Source organism: Melanerpes formicivorus, unplaced genomic scaffold (assembly GCF_026170545.1).
Source record: "Melanerpes formicivorus ecotype bairdi unplaced genomic scaffold, bMelFor1.0.p_v2 SCAF_39, whole genome shotgun sequence".
Classification (NCBI taxonomy): domain Eukaryota; kingdom Metazoa; phylum Chordata; class Aves; order Piciformes; family Picidae; genus Melanerpes; species Melanerpes formicivorus.
The window spans coordinates 108,622-130,528 of record NW_027142391.1 but is presented as its reverse complement, the minus strand read 5'-3'; the positions used below and the strand labels follow the sequence as shown (position 1 = coordinate 130,528).

Sequence of the window (21,907 nt, the reverse complement as noted above, 5' to 3'; positions counted from 1 at the left end):
CAAGCACTCAGAGGTAAAAAGACTGTCAGATGGATGAGGCTACTCATCTTTCTTTGGGCTCAGTGTGTCATATCTGCAAAAACATTTATGATTGCGGGACAGCTGTCTCCAAGAATGCTCACGATGAAGCTAGAACGAAATAGCACGAGGAACTGTGTATTTGTAGCTTTTGATTTCTGACTATCTAAAGACTTTGGAGAATTTTTCTTTTCTTGTTGGTCTGCTGTGTAACCTTAATTTATATTCCTTATCTTACTGCACGTTTAAACTCAAAAATTTAGTTTTGTTCCAGTGTGTTTTGTTCTACTAGCAGTACTTGTTCTTAAAATGTGTTCCCCTCTTAAGGTTTGGAAGCAGCATTATTGCACTAAATGGACCCCCAACATTCTGTTTTTCTAAGCAGCTGGAATTGCAGATAATTTTGTTGGAAGTGAGAATCTTCAAGAGATTGGTAGAATTGGTGAAATGGGTGTATTTGATGGTAATATCGGTCTTGGCTTCCATCTGCAAATAAATATCTTTATGTAGTTACAAAGCTGCTGCTATGCCATAGGCACTGCCCCCTAGAACCTATTTAAAGGTTTCTGGGATACGCACTTAATTTTGCATATGTGTTTATATATATAGTCTTTACACACACAGTTCTTTTAGGCCAACATTGATGTACAATTTCAGACTTAGAGCAATACCGGTGATGTTTGGAATAAACCCAGAGCTTGTCATTGTTGTGCGGAGCTGGAAGTCACGCCAAATCCATAGAAACGGCTTCAAGAAGCATGGCTTACTTGCTTATCTTTTCCTTTGTCATACGTTTTGTGTTTTACAGAAATTACTCTATGTGGTCTCTGTCGAACTGTGAGCTGCAAAGCGATGTTTGTCTTTTGGACTCCAAACACTTCAAATGTTCTCTCTAAATCTTCAAGCTGCTGTTTAGAAGTAAGGTGCATGACTTCAGGCAGGAAAATGATCTTATGTCATACTGTAGTTTATTCTTTCCAATGGAACCTAAAGGTTAATTTTGATGAAATTCTTACCATTAAAGGTTGCTTGATGGCAATTATTTGTGTATGTTGATAAATGTATTTATAACGTGTATAGAAGTAGGGGAGGCAGGGAGAGGGATGGAGAAAGCACCTAATCATTGTCTCATTTTTGTAATTAAGCTATCTGTAACCACTTCAGTGTGTTTCTGCAGTTCATTTGACCTCTGCTGTGTCTCAAAAAAGGCAGCCTAAAAATCTAGGGGCTTCTGCTGTATCTTTGAATGAAGAAAAGAATCAAGTAAAATAAAATGGCATGACTATATATATAAAAAAGCTATACTGTGAACTATTTTGAGAATGGTTGTCTAGACAATTTATTTTCTATTAGCAAGTAGTTAGTCATCCTGTACTCTACAGGACACGCCCTTTATTTGAAAAACAAAACCAAACAAAAACCCACAGAAAAACAGCATTTTTCCTTGGGTAAAAGGTGGCTTTCCAAGTCCTTCAGACTTAGCAACTTTTAGATACCATTACTGTAACACCACCTGGGTTGCATTAGTACAATAACAATCTTGAGAATTCTACAACTACTGGAGCTGAAATGCCGAGGAAGATCTTCAGCATCTGGTTAATTTATCTAAATTGACATTTTACGTATCTCTTCTTGCTATGTCGTGATGATTCATTTAGCCCACTTTTTCTGCTGCCAAGGTTTTTGTTGATGCTCACTAAGGACATGGCTGCAGCTACATTTCATTGCTGTTCCTCTGCCCCAGGTTGCTGTTTCTGTAGCAGGGCTAGTGGAAAGGAAGGTGCTAGTGATAGTAAGCCTGCATTTTGGGTGGCAAATTTAAAGGCTGCAACACCCAAGATACCACCAAAAACTGCAGGGCAGCAGTGCTAGGACAGACTAGAGGTCATTTACTAGAATGCTTAGTTTTCTTGGCATTGCTGTCCTTGCTGTCTCCTAACAGGTTTGAAGGTTCTGGGAAGAGTGTTCTGCACTGTACAGTTTATTCGTCGTGTTAAAAGCCTTGCCAACACACTCTGTCTCTCTCTCATATATCCTATGTGGAAACGGTAAATGGGTGGAATAAGGAAGATTTTTGGTGTCTGTAGTGTGCTGCCTAGTGCCTTCACCACAGTGGGCAGCCAAGGAGTTTTACTTCAGATCTGAAAGACAATAGCATAGTCCAATACTCAAATAGTGCTAATTAATAGCACAACTTAACAATAATTGGAGGGGAGACTGCTTCATCAGCTCGCTTGGTGTGCAGAAGACAGAAGTACTCTGGGAGCAGAAAGAGAGCAGGCAGTTGGTGTATATGAGTATATATGAAGTATATTAGTATATACGAAGTATGAATGGAGTAGCACTCTAAGGAGACTGAAGTGTCAGCAGTGGGGATGATGCCATATTCATTTGTTTCATTTTTGCTTTTTTTCTAGGATCCAGCAATAGCTTTCTTGAAGAAGGGATAACAGATTTTGTTGCAGTAGCAAATTAAATGGTCAACAGAGGAAATCGTGGCGTCAGAGCAGAAATGAGGATTTTGGTTCATGTGAGTACCATGATAACGATGCTTATGAGAGCCCCTTAAACAATGAGGAATTGAACGGTATCAAGCGCTGTGAAGAATCACTACACTGGAGATTGGCTGTGTTTCTTCAAGCCTAGCTTTTTCATCAGCCTGATGATAGTCTGCTTCTGGCTCATGCTCTCTTCTTGTATGCAGTTGTTGGGGTTTTTTTTTTAGCCCACACAGCTCTTTTGGGGAAAAAAGGATGGTAGCAATATAGCTGAATAAGTTCAATAGTTTATTCCCACCCAGAAAGGGGAATTCTTGCTCCTTTTGACCCAGCCCTCGCTTTAGAGAGCATTTAGTGCTACATATTACATCTACAGTAACAGATGCACCCATGAACCTAGATCCCTTTGTGCTACATTACTATATACAGTGTTGCTAAGCAACAGGTCATAGTGGCTACAAAGAGGAGCATCAACTCATTTGTTGAATGGTAGGTTCAGCCCAAAGCAGAGATGGTCTTTGATGCTCATAGCTAACTGCTATTGCTTTCCCTAGCAGCCTCCAGGAGGCCTCAGCTCATACCCTATTCCCAGCACTGTACCACTCACCATTTGCAGAATACTAGAATTGGTTTTAGTAATTTGTCCACAGTCTTCAACTGTTGACAGCATCACAGCAGCTATCAGTTGTACTTTTTTTCCCCCTAAATGGCATACTGAGCTTATAAAGAAAAAAACTCCTTGACAGACTGAAGGAATTGGAGCTGTTCAGTCTGGAGAAGAGAAGGCTCCGAGGTGACCTAATTGTGGCCTTCCAGTATCTGAAGGGGGCCTACAGGAAGGCTGGGGAAGGACTTCTCAGGATCTCAGGTAGTGATAGAACTAGGGGGAATGGAATGAAGCTGGAGGTGGGGAGGTTCAGGCTGGATGTGAAGAGGAAGTTCTTCTCCATGAGAGTGGTGAAGCCCTGGAATGGGTTGTCCAGGGAGGTGGTTGAGACCCCATCCCTGGAGGTGTTTAAGCCCAGGCTGGATGAGGCTCTGGCCAGCCTGATCTAGTGTGGGCTGTCCCTGTCCATGGCAGGGGGGTTGGAACTAGATGATCCTTGTGGTCCCTTCCAACCCTGACTGATACCATGAAAACCAAACAACAAAAAACCCAACACCAAACAATTGAGAAGGAAACCCAAACCCAAAGCACTTTAGGTTGCCTTGCATTCTAGACCTGTGCAGAAAAAAATGCACCGCTTCCAGGGCAAGCAGAGTTTCCTGATCCACATGGAGCAACGTAGGAAGCCCAGAAAAGTTATTTGTTCGGTCCGCCCAAAGAAAACAGACCTACCACTTGTGTGGGCAAGAGGGAGCTATGTAAAGAGAAACACAGAGTTTTCTCCAGCTCTCATCCAATCTGTTGCAAGTTGTTTCTCAGTGTAGCAGATGCCTTAGCCGGGGACTTAAAACAATAAGCAAGGCAAGAAAAAAGCTGAGAAGCCATTGCAGAAAGCACAACCTTGGCAATGCTGGACTTGCCTTTTACTACTTCCTTCGTTCACCTGGTGTTACTTCTGTTCTCCAGTAGCAGTGTCTGATGCTGTCACTTGCTCTATGGCATTAGAGTGCCCCTGTGGGACTTCATTGATCAAAAGGACATGAAAGCCAGCTATTTTACTGCCGTGTAACTGCGTGATGCTTTATTTAATAACAAATCTCTATCTTTATGTAATGGAGAAAAAAAGCTAGGCCACCATGAAACTGCCTCAAAGGAAACCTGAAGGACTTGAGTGTTTTGTGTTTGAAGCAGAAAAGCCAGAAAGGGAAAGCCATGTGGTACTTTCAGGTTACAATAGGAAGAACAGTGTGGATGCAAACCTCTACCTTGAAGCAAGGAAACCTAGAGTAATTCAGAGAGGTCCTTCCTAGAAACCCTGTAGCAGAGTACAGTCGCTTTTTTATATAGAATGTGACTCTGAACATACCAAATACATGGAAGGGAGAAGTATTAAAAAAGCAGTACCACCTGTCACAGCCTCATCCAGTTTATACAATATTAACCACCTATGCCATTCTGTCATCCATAAGCAGAAGTAAATCTACCTATTGTCAGTATTGTGATTTTGTTAAAAGCAAACAAGCCTGTTTCTTAAAGCATTTTGTCTATTCTTCGTCTTCCATGGTGGTTGTACCACAAGCCTTGGTGGGATGCAGAACTGGAATCCTGTCTTGGCTGACTTCTACTGTAGGATTGTGTATGAGTTGTGCTGTAAGAAACCCCCAAAAGCAAGAGGTACATCCACAGTAGGAGACGGACTTAAAAGTGGGTTTCTTGCTTCTTGAGATAGGGTCAAATATGTGATAAGTAAGGCTCATACCTCACTTCATGCAACCCCCCACTCCCTGTTTATCGGAGGCTGATATTTTTCCCCTTCGTTGGTAACTAAACAAATAGGCCCTGAGCCAACATGGAGAAACTAAATAGAAATACAGCTGCAGTTCCATTTCAATTTATCTCTGTCAGCCTCACCTGGATCACTGGACTGTCCTGTTACATTAAGTCACTACCAGGAATCAAAACAGTTCATGAGCACAGCAGGCAAAGGGAAGCTGCTGCAGGATGCAATGCGCTAAAGCTGGTAATATGCCTTTAGGAGATGCTGTGTATGCCTCATGGGAAGGTAGTTTACCTACATTATACTAAGAAAACCCCTTTTATGTTTGCTGCACTCAATTCGGCAGCCATAAAGTAGTGTCGGAAGAGAGCAGCACATGCACGGTGTGGAGTGTGCAAACCTCATTTTAATGCAGACCGAAACGCTCAGAGGGCAGATGGCCAGGTCCGGGGCCACGGAGCAGCCCCTCGGTCTGGGATTTTCTCAGGACCCATCGCCCGGCCCGGGCGAGCCGATCGCTGAGGGCGCGGCCCGCCTGCGGCGCAGCCTCTCGGCGCCAGTCACTGTCATGGGATGCAGCGGCAGGAACCCTGCTAGACCTGCAAGGAGAGGCGGTGAGCCAGAGCGAGCTGTAGCAGCCCCCCTACTCTCAGGCGCCCGCCCTGGACCTACCCAAAAGCTTCTCCGCGGGCCGGGAGAGCTGCGCGCCGCAGCCGAGCCAGTAGCGCAGCCGTTCCAAGTTGAGCCCCGCCACCCTCTCGCCGTGGGCGTTGGGCAGTGGGTCCAGGCAGCCGAGCTGCTCCAGGTATTTCCCGTCGCGGGCGCGCTTGCTGTGCGCGGCCACGATACGAAAGAAGGGCCGGTTGGTGCAGCCTCCAAGGGCGAAACGGATCACAACATGCCCGCCGCGGTAGCCTTTCAGAAGGCGGCTACCTGTGAAGAGAGGGAGCGGTGGGTAAGGGCCACGTCAAGGCCGGCGGGCTGTGCCCGCGCGCACTTACCGAGCTGCACCATGACGGCGGCAGAGTCCTCGCCGCGTCCGCTCGGATGACGTAGAGGAACCGGAAGCGCGGCGGCCAGACAGGCTGGAAACCGAATCGCTCGTTACCGGCGCGGTTCGACCAAACTGCTCCTTCTCGCTTGTTAGAGGATTGGAATACAAGGCGGCGGGGTGTGGGTGTGCTGGGGGAGGGTGTGTGTGTAAAGGCAGAATGTTGCCTTCTGGTTTCCTTGTTTTAAGCTATGCGCAGAAGAGGTGAAGGCGAAGCGTTTGGAATTAGAGTTAGGTTTGGGGATTAGTGTTAGAATTAGTCTGTTGCCTCTGCCTTTATACCACCCAGATAGTTGTGCAAGAAGCTTTTGCAACCTTTCAAAACTTGTGAGACTTTTATTGCTAAAACTTCACTTTTTCTCGTATTGCTGTTTCCTGTCCTTTAGGTATTTGATAATCCACCGTCTTTCAGGCAGCTATAAATCCGTAGGCAGAAGTTTGTTTTGCTAGTCCAGGACGGTTTACTTTATTTCAGCCATTTACAGAATACCTTATCAATACGTTAATATATTCTTTTAATAATTAAATTATTTTTGTATTCCTCGTTTTCTATTTATCTCTACATCTGTCTATGACTTCAATTCTACTGATCTACCTGTAAAGCATCAGACATGCAGCTTCTTAATTTTCTACTTCTTCCCCACATTTCCCCTCCTAAGGGTCCTTTTATGATAAATGACATGACATTTGCTAGCTTATTCTTCTCATACCGAAGCTGACTTAAACAAGACCGTAAGAAAGATCTGTGATCAAATGACAAGGTCATACTCAAGTTTTTCTAAGAACCCATGAGTCTATACTGTCTCGTCTTGGCAATTTGTTACTATCTGTGGATCTCTTTGGTCTAAAGTCACTTCTGTTGACGCTTTGAGGTAGTCCCTCCAGGTCATCTTTAGCTAAGGAAACAGCCACCGTGGGAACCTTCCTAAACTCTGCAGTGGTGAGTATCAATTTGAAGAACTCATTTAATTTTTCTTCTGTGGTCTTACCTCCTTTGAGTTGTCCACTTACCCCTCCATCATCTGTCAGCTCTGCAGACTCTGGCAGATATTCTAATGGCTTGAGGCAAAGGGCTTATTATTAGTTTCATGCCTTTGATGAGCTTGTCCTCTAAACCTTGTTTTAGTCTTGGCTTGATGCAACATGAAATTTTCAGAGCTCATGATATTCACATCTTCCTTACACGGCTACAGAGTTCACTTTGTGAGTAAGACTTTTATTTGGAGAGTTTCTTTGCTCTGCTTTTTATCAGTAACATGATTTCATTTCTTGTCATGAGCTTTGCAGAATTTTCCTTACACATTTAAAAATGTCATCTCTTAAAAATTCTCCTTTTAATTTCTGTTTTCTTTTTTAGCATCACTCATTTTTCTAGAGGCCTCCTTGTTTACCTCAATAGGGGGGGGTGTGTGTGTAATGTTATATATATTTTTTTCCCTTTCATTCCTCTAGGGCAGAGGAATGTACCCTCAGGAGTTTGAAACCACTCTCCGACAAGAAAAATTTCAGTCAGTTCTCAGGGTCTACTCAGAACTGTATAAAAATAACTGCTGCAAGAGGCAATCCTTATGGCATCTAAAAGTAGTTTTAGAATGTGTCCCAAAATTACTTCTTACCAATCTTCATGGGAATAATTGAGTTCTTCATTATGCCTGAGTCTTCCATCCTAGTCAGACGACTAATAACGCAACCTTCTTACAGTATTCTTTCATTTTAGAGCTGACATTTTCAGATCAGAGAGAACATTTGTGTTGATGCAGTTAATCTCTTTACCTTGTTTGGCTTCATCTGCGCTTACACCGCCGCACAACCTTGGGCCTCAAGTCAGGCTATGCAGAGAAGACTGTGACCACACTGCTTAAAGGTAGCCACACATTTACTCCACCACCTCCCTGGGCAGCACATTCCAATGGCCGATAACTCTTTCTGGGAAGGCCTTTCTCCTCACCTCAAGCCTAAACTTCCCCTGCTGCAGCTTGAGAGAGTCCCCTTGTTCGGTGGCTGGTTGCCTGGGAGAAGAAACCAACCCCCACCTGTCTACAACCTCCTTTCAGGTATTTGCAGAGAGCAAGAAGGTCTCCCCCAAACCTCCTCCAGGCTAAACAACCCCAGCTCCCTCAGCCTCTCTTCATAGGGTTTGTGCCCCAGATCTCTCCCCAGCCTCATCACCCTTTTCTGGATACGTCCAAGTATCTTAATATCCTTCTTAAATTGAGGGGCCCAGAACTGGACACATGCTCTCACTTTCCCTGGCAAAAGTTCGTTCTCTTTCTCACACAAAGATTCAGCAAATCAGTTGATGAGGTGAAATAGCAGCTGCAGCCTTTGAGGGGGGAGGAGGGTGGTGTTAGGGTTAACTTTCTTCAGGTGCTTAGCTCCCCATCAGGTTAGTTGCAGACTCTGTTGCTCTCTGGGGTTCTTATGTAGCTGCTCTGAGTGTTTGAAATGCATGAATGTTCTTGGAGGGGACTAAAACCCCTAAGAAGCCAGCTGACCCTATCGATCCAACACAATACCTTCCCTATTCAACTAGATGTGGAAAAACAGTATTAACTAGTATGAAAGGAGGCTTTGAAATGAGCTACATGGGGTTCTGAAATACATAAGTTTACAGTGTATATCTAGAATATGTTGCTGCCAAACTCTGTATCCCTTAGGGACTTAATGAATTGTAGGGTAGCTTGTGTGGAGGCAAGGGAGGTTCCTCCAATGTTTGACACCCTATTGATGTTTTGAGTGTGTGGGTCAGAGCGGGCACGACTGAGACGTAGAAAATACCTACGAAGCGAGCGGGAGTCCCGATCTGCGGTTCCACGTCTTCGCGAGGAGCGTGGCCAGAGACGGACGAAGTGAAAGTTGTGAATGAGAGCGTGGCCAGTCACGGAATGTTTACCATCAGTCCTTGTTGCAATTCTTTGTTGTTTGGTGTAGGATGGGAATATGGTTTGTAGTACTAATAAATAAAGAAACAAAACAAGGGCAAGGAAGTAGTGACAGCCTCCTGAAAACACATGAAGGAAGGTCCCCTGCCTAAGGGATGCACATGTCATATTTTCAAACTGTTTGCTGTTCTACTTGGAATTTGTTTTCACATGCTGGAAACCTTTGCAGGTAAGTGAAGAGACTGACAGGGGTGATAGCAAAGCCTTTCTAAATACCCATTAATAACATTTGTGAGTATCTAGGTAGTGAGGAGAGATTTTTCAGGTGGAGATTAGGGGAAAAGGGGAGTGGGTTATAAGGGGAGTTAGGGGGTCAGGGTTAGGATTGAGGGGCTCTGGGGGATGATTTGGGGGTCCAGGCAGAGTCCAAATGCTTTGAGGATGTCCGGAAGGGTCCTTACAATTCCTTAGGGGTTCGCATGGGGGTGTCATGGTTTTGGGGGGGGGAATGGGGGGTCATGAATGGAATCGTAGTGTGCCGAAAGGGATGATCAGGGATGAGGGCGAGGCAGGGGGCATGGATTTGGAGGTCTCTGGGGGTTGACTGGGGAGTCCAGGAAGGCTAAAAAGGGTTTGAGGTTCTCCAGAAGGGCCTCTAGCATTTGGGAGGGGTTCGTATGGGGGTGTCAGGTGTTGGGAATTGTGTCCCTGGACTGGATGATGGAAGATGAGAAACTGCCAGGAGAGATGAAATGGGAAGCAGCTGCAGTGGCTTAATAAGCAACTCCTGTAGCTGAGATCAGAGTCACCTGCGCTGACTTAATAAAAAATGGCAAGCAAAGCTGGGGGAAAAAGGCAGCAGAGTTGCCAAGAGGAGTCTGAACTTCAAGAAGCTAAACTGAGGCAACCTGATGGCAACTTCCAGGCAACAACAGCGCTGATGGCCAAAGGGAAGAAGCCACCCTTGGTTGGCAGGAGGAATGTGCCTTGAGAGCTGGAAAGGGAAACCTGTTGCTGAGCTGGGGCTCCACAGTCAGGAGCTGCAAGAGAAGCAGAAGCAGCGAGTTTCGCCTCTTCCCGCTGAGCTTCGGACAAAGCCCCAGGCTGAGAGGTGAGAGACTGCAATCTGCACTAGAAAGGGAACAGCGCCTTCGGCTGGAAGCTTGTGCTGGTGAGTTACAGCCCCCAGAGACCCTCCCCAAACCCTGACACGCCCATACGATCCCTCCCAAATCGTAGGGACCCTTCCTGACACTTTCAAGCCCTTTTCCACCTGCCAGGACTCCCCCCACAGCCTCCCAGAGCCCCCCAAATTCATGCATGCCCCCCAGCCCAGTTCCAATCCCGTCTCTTAATCTGCTGCCATCACATTCAGCCCCTCCAGGCTCCCCCCAAAACCCTGACACCCCTAGATGAACCCCTCTTAAGAATTGCTAAGGACCCTTCTGCACACCCTCAAACCCTTTTTAGCCTGCCTGGATCCCCCAAATCATCCCCCAGAGCCCCCCACATCATTGCCACCCCCCCAACCCAGAATGAAGCTCGTCCTTTTCACCCTGCAACCATCCCATTCAGGCCCCATCAGAGACCAGCCACAAAACCCTGACACCCCCAGACAAAGCTCTCCCAAATAGCAGAGCCCCTTCTGGACACCCTCAAACCCTTTTTATCCTGACTGGACCCCCAAATCACGCCCCAGAGGCCCCCAAATCAAGACACACACACACACACCCCCAGCCCGATTCCCCGCCTATTTTTGTCTCACTTCAATCCCATTCAGGACCCCCCGGGCTCCCCCCAAAACCCTGACACCCTCGACAAACTCTGAAGAATTTCTAAGGACCCTTTCAAACCCCCTCAAACCCTTTTGACCCTGCCTACACCCAACAATCCCCCCCGTCAGCCCCCCCAAACCTTCCCCCCCCTGGAGCCCAGTTCCCAGCCCATCCTTTTTACCACTCCTCCATCACATTCGGGATGCCCCAGTGCCGCCCCCAAACCCCTGACACCCCCAGACCAACCCCTAGGGAATTCTAAGGAACCTTCTGCACCACCTCAAACCCTTTTTAGCCTACCAGGACCCCCCCATCACCCCTCAGTGCCCCCAAATGCATGCCTCCCCCTCCTACCCAGTTCCAAGCTCATCCATCTTGGCACACTGTGATTCGCTTCACGACCTGCCATGACCCCCCCAAACCCCTGACACCCCCAGACAAAGCCCTACGGAATGGTAGAGCCGCTTCCAGACACTCTCAAACCCTTTTGACTGCACCTGGAGCCCCACATCGCACCCCAGGGCCCCCCAAATCCATACCCACCCCCCCCGGCCCAGTTCCCAGACTATTATTAGAATTAGAATAAACCTTTATTAGAATAAACCAAACCAGGTTGGAAGAGACCTTCAAGATCATCGTGTCCAACCCATCAACCAATCCAACCCACCCAAACAGCTAACCCATGGCACCAAGCACCCCATCAAGTCTCCTTCTGAACACCTTCAATGACGGCGACTCCACCACCTCCCGGGCAGCCCATTCCATAGCGCATATTCTTTTTTCCTCGCTTCAATCTGTTTCAGGACCCCCCCAGTCCACCCCCCCAAACCCTGACACCCCTATATGAAACCCTAACAATTTGTAAGGACCCTTCCAGACCCCCTCAAACCCTTTTCACCCTGCCTGGATCTCTCAGTCACCCCCCAGAGCCCCTGAAATCTTTGCCCCCCTCCTGCCCAGTTCCCAGCTCATCCTTTTTACCCTGCAATGGTCTCATTCAGGCCACCCCAGAGACACCCTCCAAACCCTTGACACCCCCAGACAAATCCCTCCCAAATCCTAGGGATCCTTCTGGACACCCTCCAACCCTTTTACCCTTTCTGGAAGCCCAAATCACCCCCCAGAGCCATGGGGGTTGCGAATGGACTGGGAGGGACTGGGAGCCGTACCTGCAGCACCTGGAGTCAGTTCTGGAGCCTGGGAGACAACTGGAAGCAGCAGGAACCCAACTGGTAGCACCGGGAGGAACTGGGAGACAACTGGGAGAGCACTGGGAGCACTGGAAGTATCTCCCCATAACCCCCAGTGACCCCTTCAGTCCCTGCAGACCGCCCCAAAGTCTCTCCACAGTCTCTGAGTTTTTCCCAGTGCCATTCAGAGCCCTTCCCAGTACCTCCCAGTTAACCCTTATAGTTCTCCACTGCCCCCTCACTCCCCCCCCAGTAACCCTCCCCCCCCCCCGAGTCCTTCCACAGCCTCCCAGTACCTTCTAGTACTTCCCAGTAACCCCCAGTTCCTCCTAGTACCTCCCAGTCTCACATAATCAACCAGATTGGAAGAGACCTCAGATCTCATCAGTTCCCTCCTATTTCTGCATCCCTAAACCCTCCTCACAATTAAACCATGGCTCCGGGTGCCACATCCAGTTCGTTTTTGGAACACCTCCAGGGATGGGGACTCCACCACCTCCCTGGGCAGCACATTCCAATGGCCAGTTCCCCTTTCTGGGATGAACTTTGTCCTCACCTCCAGCCTAAACCTTCCCTGGCACAGCTTGAGACTGTGTCCTCTTGTTCTGGTACTGGGTGCCTGGGTGAACAGACCAAACGCCACCTGGCTACAACCTGCCATCAGGTAGTTGTAGAGAGCAAGAAGGTCTCCCCTGAGCCTCCTCTTCTCCAGGCTAAGCAACCCCAGCTCCCTCAGCCTCTCCTCACAGGGCTGTGCTCCAGACCCCTCCCCAGCTCTGTTGCCCTTCTCTGGACACCTTCCAGCATCTCAACATCTTTCCTAAACTGAGGGGCCCAGGAACTGGACACAGAACTCAAGGTGTGGCCTGACCAGTGCTGAGCACAGGGCAGAATGACCTCCCTGCTCCTGCTGGCCACACTGTTCCTGATGCAGGCCAGGATGTATTTAGCCTTCTTGGCCACCTGGGCACACTGCTGGCTCATGTTCAGCTGGTGTCAACCAGCACCCTCAGGTCCCTTTCTGCCTGGTTCCTCTCCAGCTAGTCTGACCCCAGCCTGTAGCAATACCTGGGGTTGTTGTGGTAATGTGTAGAACCTGGCACTTGGATGTGTTCAATATCATGCCCTTGGACTCTGCCTGGAGGAAAGCAGAAAGTATGTATGGAAGGTTTCAGGACAGGAAAGAACAACAGGCTGCTGACGACGGAAGAACGGTCTGATGATAAAGAAGAGCTGACTGCAGTAAACAGCCTGAAGTGCGAGACAGAAGGACGCTCGCCTCCATGCTGGAGAAGCTCAATCCCTCCCAGTCTCCTTCTCATCTTGCAGCGTGGCAGATTTCCCGGAGTGGGAAAGCAGAGCCGCGCTCTCTTTGGTCAGTGCAGTTTAGGTGGGAAGTGCTTCCACTGGCTCCACTGGTCCAGATCACCCCAGTTTGGGCTCTGTTTACTTTGGGGCCGTTTGGGCCCATTTAGGATCCTCTTTGGGACTTTTTTCCCAGTTGTTCCCAGTTCCTTCGGAGCTCTCTCACAGTTCTCCCCAGTGCCTCCCACTTGAGCCTCCACTACCTCTTAGTCTCTACCAGTTTCCTCTCAGTTTTCTTTCAGTCTCTGACAGTTTCCTCCTCCTTCCCTCCCAGATTCCACCTCGTGCCCTCCCAGTCCCTCCCAGTTTCTTCCCAGTCGCTTCCAGTTCTCTGCCAGTCCTTTGGTGGGAGGAAACTGTTGGGACCGGGAGGGCACCGGGAGGAGGCCATTACTGTGTAGTTTGGTAATACTGACGGCTGCAGCTGGTGCTGAGCTAAACAGAATGATCACAGAAGGCTTTTGCTCTGAAGCCAGAGCTGCCTGCTGGGGGAACGAACGTTTTTCTGACAGCTCTTGGAGGAACATTTCTGTACAGGTGTTCCCCAGGGCTCCTCAGCTGCTCAGAACTCAACGTGTTGCCTTGGAGGGGAATAAAACCCATGGAAAGCTGAGCGTGAGGTGACAACGCAGGCACCGCCCCCGCCAGCGCGGCACCGCCCCCGCCAGCGCGGCACCGCCCCCGCCAGCGCGGCACCGCCCCCGCCAGCGCGGCACCGCCCCCGCCAGCGCGGCACCGCCCCCGCCAGCGCGGCACCGCCCCCGCCAGCGCGGCACCGCCCCCGCCAGCGCGGCACCGCCCCCGCCAGCGCGGCACCGCCCCCGCCAGCGCGGCACCGCCCCCGCCAGCGCGGCACCGCCCCCGCCAGCGCGGCACCGCCCCCGCCAGCGCGGCACCGCCCCCGCCAGCGCGGCACCGCCCCCGCCAGCGCGGCACCGCCCCCGCCAGCGCGGCACCGCCCCCGCCAGCGCGGCACCGCCCCCGCCAGCGCGGCACCGCCCCCGCCAGCGCGGCACCGCCCCCGCCAGCGCGGCACCGCCCCCGCCAGCGCGGCACCGCCCCCGCCAGCGCGGCACCGCCCCCGCCAGCGCGGCACCGCCCTCAACAACATGGCGCCAGGTGCTTTAAAATGGCTCCGTGCAGGGTTGTGGCTGGTAGAGGTTGGAGCTCTTCTGCTGTGTCCCAGGTCAGTGCCAGTCTCTGCTGCTTTGTGGGGTTTCTCTATAGCAGCCGCTGGAGCTGCGCGGGGCTTGGGGGGGTGGCCACCGGCGGGGCAGCGCGGGGCTTTTGTGGGGGGGGCGTGTCCGGGCTTGGCCGGTGGGGCTCTGCGGGGGTGGCGGCTGCTGCCTCAACCGTACCCAGAGATACCTGGAACTCTGGGCTTCTAGTGCATGCAATAATGACGGAAGTGTGGAGCTGTAAGTGATAACAGAATTGGCCCTTTATCTCTTTCTCTTTTCTAGTACACCCAGTGTTTCCCCACTCCTGTTAGGAGTCTTGTCTGCAGGACTCTTGCTGTTCTCCACATGTGGGGTGTGTGTGTATGTCTACATCAGGAGCGGTCTATACGTTGTGCTTTGGAGAACAAGACCACAAGTAAGTCTGCCTTGTGTTACGCTCAGGAGGAATGGGCTGCCCTGGGAGGTGGTGGAGTCACCATCACTGCAAGTGTTTAAAATAAGACTGGATGAGGCACTGAGTACCATGGTTTGGTTGATTAGATGGTGGTGGGTGATAGGTTGGACTCAAGTGTTCTTGAAGGTCTTTTCCAACCTGGTTAAGTCTGTATTCTATTCTGCTTTCCCAGTTGCTCCCAGCATGGCCCCTGTGTTCTCCCTCTTCCTCCCAGTAACTCCAAAATCCTTTTCTAGTGCTCCCAGTGCCTTCCCAAGTCTCCCAGTGGGGCCCCAGATATTTCCTCAGTGGGGAAGTGTCCTCCCAGCATGCCAAACTCTCTTCTTGGTGCTCCAAGTACCAGCAGATGCTGACAGTGTGTTTCGGGACGGCATCAGTTCACAGCTCTGTGAGTTAAATGAACGCTGAAGGGAGAACAAATGATTTTGTAGTATTTTTATTGGATGCATGCTAAGCTTCTCACAGCTTTACAATGTGAGTAACTGAGATCTGTTCTTTGCTTTTTGCTTTATTCTTTACAGATTGACACTTTGCTTTCCACTTCATTAACCGAGCAAGCAAGACGTGCAGCAGCGACACGGTCGGCACAAGGGCTACGGCTGCTGCGACGGTACAGCCTCGCCCTGCCAGCCTAGCAGGGGATCTCCTGCTTGGCTTGTTTGGGCTCCAGGTAGGGTTTGATCTGTCAGTCAGGAAGGAAAGGCTGAAAAAGAAACTGCTCAGTCCACGCTTTTACCGAGGAGCTGAAACGTCTGCCAGTGTAGACTCCAAGTGAGCAGGTAGGTAAGCAAGCAGAAGTCCTCTGATGGGTATAATGGGAGTGGCAAAGAGACTTCCCTTGTTTCCAGTGTGGAAAACCTCTTGTTTGTCCCCTGACCCCAGACGCTTCTCACAGGGGCTGTGTTCCTCGCTAACAGCAAGGCTGCACTCGGCCCCTGGGGATGCTGCAACCGGAGCAGAGAAGCTGTGTTCCTGGCAGTTCTCCCTCCACCTGGATCAGGATGAAGGTGCAGGCCATTGCTCTGCAGCTGGGCACTGCTGAGAGCTGCAGCTGGTGCCCAGATCAAAGACAGCTTTGTCTCTAAGGCCAGTGCTTCTCTGCAGAGGAACCAAGATTTCTCTGCAGGTGTTGCCCAGGCTTCCTCATCTGCTCAGAATGCCCAGCTCCAGTGCCAGGCTGATGTCCCCTCACAGCCGTCACTCTGTCGGTGCTCGCCTAGGAGTGCCGGAAATCTTCCTGGAACTATTGGAGAAAAGGAAGCTTTGTCTGTCTCTGTTTGCAGTGCCCTGAGAAGGACTTGTACCAACACAGGCTCAGAAAGCTGAAACAAAACAATGAGAGCAACAGATGGAAGAGATTGCTTGATTGCCAGCAAGAAATGCACCAACTGCGAGGTGATTTTGGGGTAGTAAATCCCAGAAGGTAAATCAACATTGCCAAATGGCAGTGTTTCCTCTTCACCATGGGTTACCCTATTAGAATATGTATTTCCAGCATAGAGGGGATCTTTGCTGCGTGACTAAGAGTGGGATCGTTCCAGTGGGAAACATCATCTGCTCCTGAGCCATTGGAATCTCTCCCAGAGAGACGCAGAGGTGCTGTGCTGACAGGCAGAAGCAACCAGAAGGGTTTCAGGTTAGGGGTAGGTGTTGATTCTGGCCTAGAAACCCCTTAATGAGTTTTGTGCCTTGTTACCTGAGAAACAAAGTTTGTCCTGTTGTGTTTCCACCCCTAGAAAAAGCTGAAGAGCTTTGGTTCATCATGCTAAGTTGGCAGGGCAGGAAGACATCAGGGCCCAGCCTCCAGCCACGCCTGCTGGAACATGCTTTCCAATTAGTACGCTACCTCTTAGGTTTCCAACCTGGGTATTCAAAGAACGCCGAGGAAAGTGGGGGCAGGTGCTTTTGCCAGGCAGCCTCCAATGAGCAGGCCCAGGGCAACGAGGAGGTGGCAGCAGCCAGCACATGCAGGCATTTCCTGGGGCTCAGTGAATGTTTAGAGCTCAGGGGCTCAGCCTGTGTTTCCACTTCCTTTTCTTCAGCACAGGAGTTCGGTTTGGCTGTCCGGAGCCTTGCTCTGCACCCGAATGCCGTACCGAGCGTGAGGGAAAGATGAAGCAACACCCACGTAGGCACCCAGGGAAAAAGCGGAGGTTGTCTTAGGAGCCGGTTTGAGACAAAATTCACCCAACTCCTTCTGCGGTGGTGTACGGGAAAGAGTCGGTAGGGGAAGCCGCAGGACAGCCTGCAGCAAAGCTCAGGACTTGTTCCCTCGCCTCTGCCTTCTGCACGTCTCCTCATCGGCCGCCTGTAAGCGAGACGCTTCACCAGCTGGCTTGTTTGAATTCAGTAAAGTTATGGCATGGAAGTTATCTGGTAGGAGTCGTTGCTAAACAGATGTAGTTGAAGCTTTGTATCTTCCGTTCTCTCTACTAGTTATTCTAATCTTGCCCTGTTGGTTTAGCCCATCAGTTTTCATGTTCTCTTCATCTATTAATAGCAGAAGAAAGGGCCCCTTGATTCCAGTATTTCTTGCTGTAGTTCAGAGGTGGAGTTGGCTTTCCCTCTGACCTTTTATACTTTTACTTTAAGTGGAATCCAAAACTGAATAGGATACTTTGTCTAAAGCTTGAGCAGCCCTTAACTTTCGAATTATTATACTGCATGCACTACTGCTTTGCAACATTCACAGGACTGTGGTGGTGTCAGATAGTTCACTTGCATTTAGCTCCTCAGGGGCCAGGCCTTCCTTTGGGCTGATAGTCTTGGCCAAAGCTGCAATGTTCAGTCCTTGCTGTGAAAGGCAGGAGGTGCTGGCTGGGCAGTTTGCTTTATTTTGTGCCTTTTTGGGGGTGAATCAAAGGGAGTGGGGGGATTGTGGGTGGGCTGGTTCTGCCACGTGGGGCAGGGGGCTGCTGCAGCAGAGGACCAGGTGAGCGAGGGCTGGGGGCCCCCCCCCCTAAAGTGCTGAAAATTCTCCGAGGGCACCACAATATCTTTAAAAGTGTAAGTACTGGGGTGAGGCAAGGCGGAGGCAAACCTCTGGTTTGCAGCTGGAGAGGGAGGGCTTGGAGTGACTGGTGCGTAAGAAAGCTTTGGAAACGACCACTGTCTGCCCTCTCTGCTTCTAAAAGGCTTTTAGCATTGGAAAATAAAACCCACGTGGGGGCCCGGCTGCTGCCCACGCCCAGGGAGGTGCTCAGTGCTGCCACCCGGTGTGTAACGGCCGGCAGTGCAGCCGTGCCGCGGCGTGTGCCGCCCCGTGGGATCTCAATGCTGCCACCCGGTGTGTAACGGCCGGCAGTGCAGCCGTGCCGCGGCGTGTGCTGCCCCGTGGGAGCTCAGTGCTGCCACCCGGTGTGTAATGGCCGGCAGTGCAGCCGTGCCGCGGCGTATACCGCCCCGTGGGAGCTCAGTGCTCAACCCTGTGTGTAATGGCCGGCAGTGCTGCCGTGCCGCGGCGTGTGCCGCCCCGGGTGAGCTAATTTCTGCAGCCTAACTGCGCTGAATGCTCCAAAAATTCTTAGGGGAAGATGGGAGGGCGGAGAGCTTGACTCGAGCGTCGCTATGGATCCGGCGCCTGCGCCCTAGACCGGCTCTGCTGGCGCCAGAGGGGCAGCGTCCCGGTGGTCGCTATGGATACGGCGCCTGCGCCCTAGCCCGGCTCTGCTCGCGCCAGAGGGGCAGCGTCCCGGTGGTCGCTATGGATCCGGCGCCTGCGCCCTAGCCCGGCTCTGCTCGCGCCAGAGGGGCAGTGTCCCGGTGGTCGCTATGGATCCGGCGCCTGCGCCCTAGCCCGGCTCTGCTCGCCCCAGAGGGGCAGCGTCCCGGTGGTCGCTATGGATACGGCGACTGCGCCCTAGCCCGGCTCTGCTCGCGCCAGAGGGGCAGCGTCCCGGTGGTCGCTATGGATACGGCGCCTGCGCCCTAGCCCGGCTCTGCTCGCGCCAGGGGGGCAGCGTCCCGGTCGTCGCTATGGATACGGCGCCTGCGCCGCAGCGGGTCCGGTCCCGCGCACGCGCCCTCCTCGCGGGCTGCGCCCCGCTTTTCTGGCCGGGGGGGCGGGCGCCGCGCTGAGCAGCTTTGGAGCCGGAGCGGTGGCGGAGAGCCCTGATTCGGCGCCTGACGCCGTTCTGTGCCCCAGGGTGCCTGCGAACCGCTGCCCTTTGGCGTGGCAAGGGGTCCTGGCGCATTCGGGGGGCTCGCAGTGCGGTTTCCGGTGTCGCTGCCGGCCCGGGACTCCCAGGTGTGTACCTTCCGGCGTCTGAAGGTGGTCTGGGGCCATCGGCAGGGCTTTTGGGGGTGACGGAGGAGGTCTGGGGACACCTAAAAGGGTCTGGGGATATGTAAAGTTCTGGTGGGGCCATCTGAAAGGGTCAAGGGTCGTGGGGAGGCAGCTGGGCACCTCCGACGGACCCTTTGGGAGGTCTCTGCAGGCTCCCGTGGGAGCTGGGGGTGTCTTGGGGTGGGTTTGGGTTTGGGTTTGTGCTGCAAACAGCGTTGATAATGACTTAGAGAAAGACACACAAGAGACTCAGTAAGTCTCTTGTATCGTGCTTCTATTCTGGCGCCTGACACAGGTAGGATCATTTCAAAAGAGCTGTGTGTCTTCAGAGAGGTTTGGGCAAACTTTTACACAAAAAGTTATCTGTCTATAATGACAGAGGTCCAGATGCTGCCTATCTTTACAAAGCTTATCTATCTAAAAGAGCAGAAGTACACATATCATGCAGGTGTCCTTTATCTTATACAAAAGAGCATCTTGTCCAAGACTAACAGAAGTGAATCACTGACAAATCCTGTTATTCCTTCTCTATCCAAAGGCTGTCTGCCAACCCCTCTCCCCCTCCCTGCGTCCCAGCATTTCAGCTAACAAGCGGAAAATTCTTATCAACTCTGTGGTTCTGTTAATGAGACTTTTCTGTTCATCAATTCCCCCCTTTCTCACAGCCAACAGTATATTCCTATACTAGATTTTCTTAAGGCAAACTTTGGACCCAGGCTTTCTGAGCTATCTTTCCCATGCTGACACTTGTGGAAGTTACTCTCAGATGTAGTCACCCAGTCTGATGCCCCCCAAGTCCTATTCATTGAGGCTTCCCCAAATAAAGGGGTCCTCATTTGGCCTCGAGGAAGTTCAGTGCATATCCAACAGTTAGAGAGATTAGTTTGCAAAGCCAATTCTTGCCTAACGTGTAAGTACATATTGCCTTCCCATCCCTCAATTTCCTTGCTGTGCCGCAAAGATTTTGAGAGGAATTTCTAGGTATTAACTACAGCCAGGGCAATCCTTCAAGTGCCCTAGGAATGCAGTGAAAACCTTTTGGGAATTGTTCCTGCTCTGTTACTCCTCAAGCTATGAGGAGCTCTTCAGGGCAGCTCCAAGGTTAGGTTTGGATTCTCCTGGAGTCTCACACAGAACGAGTCTCACGATTCCAGTGGTCTAATTTCATAGCTGCATTTTCTTCTCTCTGCCTAGGTGACAGGACGACCTCACTAAAGAAGAGAGATAGCCTGAGCTCTGCAGGAACCTTGAACCCAAGCAGCCAGTGCCTTCTGTGAGTACAAGCTGTCCTTGTTCAACGTGGAACTAGTTGAGAGCTGAAGCCAGACCACACCATAATTCCCTCAGCTTCCTCTTCTGCAGATTAAACAGTCCCAGTTCCTTCAGCCACTCCTCATAAGGCTTGTTATCCAGACCCCTCACCAGCTTTGTGGCCCTTCTCTGGACTCACTCTCTCACAAGGGGTGTCCTGGGGAGCACCACTTGTGCCCGGCCGGCCACCGGCTGGGTTTAACTCTGTTCCCAACCGCTCTTGGGGCCCAGCCATCCATCCTGTTCTGCTGTCCAGCAGTCCCTTTGAAAAAAAATCCATCTGAAAAAAGAAGTAGCAGCGAAGGAAAGCTGAAGCTGCAAAGATTGCAGTCCCCTCAGTTCTGGTTGTAGCCAGGTGGGGGTTGGTCTCTTCTCCCAGGCAAGCAGCACCAGAACAAGAGGACACAGTCTCAAGCTGTGCCAGGGGAGGTTTAGGCTGAATGTTAGGAAGTGGTTTACAGCTTGGCCAAAGACTCTTCTGATCCCTGTCTTCTGGTCGTGACCAGCAGTGTGCACGGGTGGCCAAGAAGGCCACTGGCAACCTGGCCAATATCAGGAACAGTGTGGCCAGCAGGAGCAGGGAGGTCATTCTGCCCCTGCACTTGGCACTGGTTAGGGCACACCTTGAGTCCCGTGTCCAGTTCTGGGCCCCTCCGTTTAAGCAAGACGTTGAGTTGCTGGAAGGTGTCCGGAGAAGGGCAACAAAGCTGGGGAGGGGTTTGGAGCACAGGCCTGTGAGGAGAGGCTGAGGGAGCTGGGGTTGCTTAGCCTGGAGAAGAGGAGGCTCAGGGGAGACCTTCTTGCTTTCTACGACTCCCTGAAGGGAGGTTGTAGCCAGGTGGGGGTTGGTCTCTTCTTCCAGGCAAGCAGCACCAGAACAAGAGGACACAGTCTCAAGCTGTGCCAGGGGAGGTTTAGGCTAGAGGTTAGGAAGAGGTTCTGCACAGAGAGAGTGATTGCCCATTGGAGTGGGCTGCCCAGGGAGGTGGTGGAGTCACCATCTTTGGAGGTGTTCAGGAGGAGACTGGATAGGGTGCTTGGTTGCATGGTTTAGTTGATTAGGTGGTGTTGGATGATAGGTTGGACACGATGATCTTGAAGGTCTCTTCCAACCTGGTCCGGTCCATTCCATTGCATTCCAACACCATCCAATCAACTAAACCATGGCACTGAGTGCCTCATCCAGTCTCTTTCTAAACACTTCCAGTGATGGTGACTCCACCACCTCCCTGGGCAGCACATTCCAAAGGCCAATCTCTCTTTCAACCTGCTCTATTCTATTCTATGAAGACCTTCTTCCTAACATCCAGGTTTAATTGGTGAGAGCAACAGACTTGGTTGCTGCCACCCGCTGCTAAGGGGTCTGAGTGGCCCCCAAATGGGGTTTGGAGGCAGGTAAAGGTTTCTTTTGGCATGTGAAGGGGTTTTGTGGGCATCTAGAAGGGGTGTGGAGCCCCCTGAAAGGGTCTGGGATAGTGTCAGGGGGTTCTGGGCTAGTCTACCAGCGGGTCTG

The 21,907-nt window shown here is 51.1% G+C and overlaps 2 protein-coding genes across 4 annotated transcripts in view; one reads left to right on the top strand and one right to left on the bottom strand.

Moving 5' to 3' along the window:
- Positions 1 to 5,225, top strand: part of SLC45A1 (solute carrier family 45 member 1) — a 50,804-nt gene extending 45,579 nt beyond the window's left edge. Inside the window, exons 12-13 of one of the 3 annotated variants that reach the window (XR_010989708.1) lie at positions 827 to 936; positions 2,436 to 5,225. Coding sequence is in view for 1 of the 3 variants with exons in the window: in XM_068158090.1 (XP_068014191.1) it covers positions 827 to 859 (33 nt within the window). In the remaining 2 variants the exon portion in view is untranslated. Of the gene's footprint in view, positions 1 to 826; positions 1,742 to 2,435 lie in introns of those variants that run through there. The other 2 variants (XR_010989707.1, XM_068158090.1) reach the window with 2 other exon arrangements.
- Positions 5,226 to 5,286: 61 nt separating this feature from the next.
- Positions 5,287 to 6,012, bottom strand: MRPS16 (mitochondrial ribosomal protein S16). The gene is made up of 3 exons (XM_068158095.1): positions 5,902 to 6,012; positions 5,573 to 5,833; positions 5,287 to 5,499 (listed from the first exon to the last, which is right to left on the bottom strand). Exons 1-3 carry the CDS (start codon positions 5,912 to 5,914, stop codon positions 5,384 to 5,386), a joined length of 390 nt encoding a protein of 129 aa, XP_068014196.1. The 5' UTR covers positions 5,915 to 6,012; the 3' UTR covers positions 5,287 to 5,383.
- Positions 6,013 to 21,907: the final 15,895 nt, after the last annotated feature.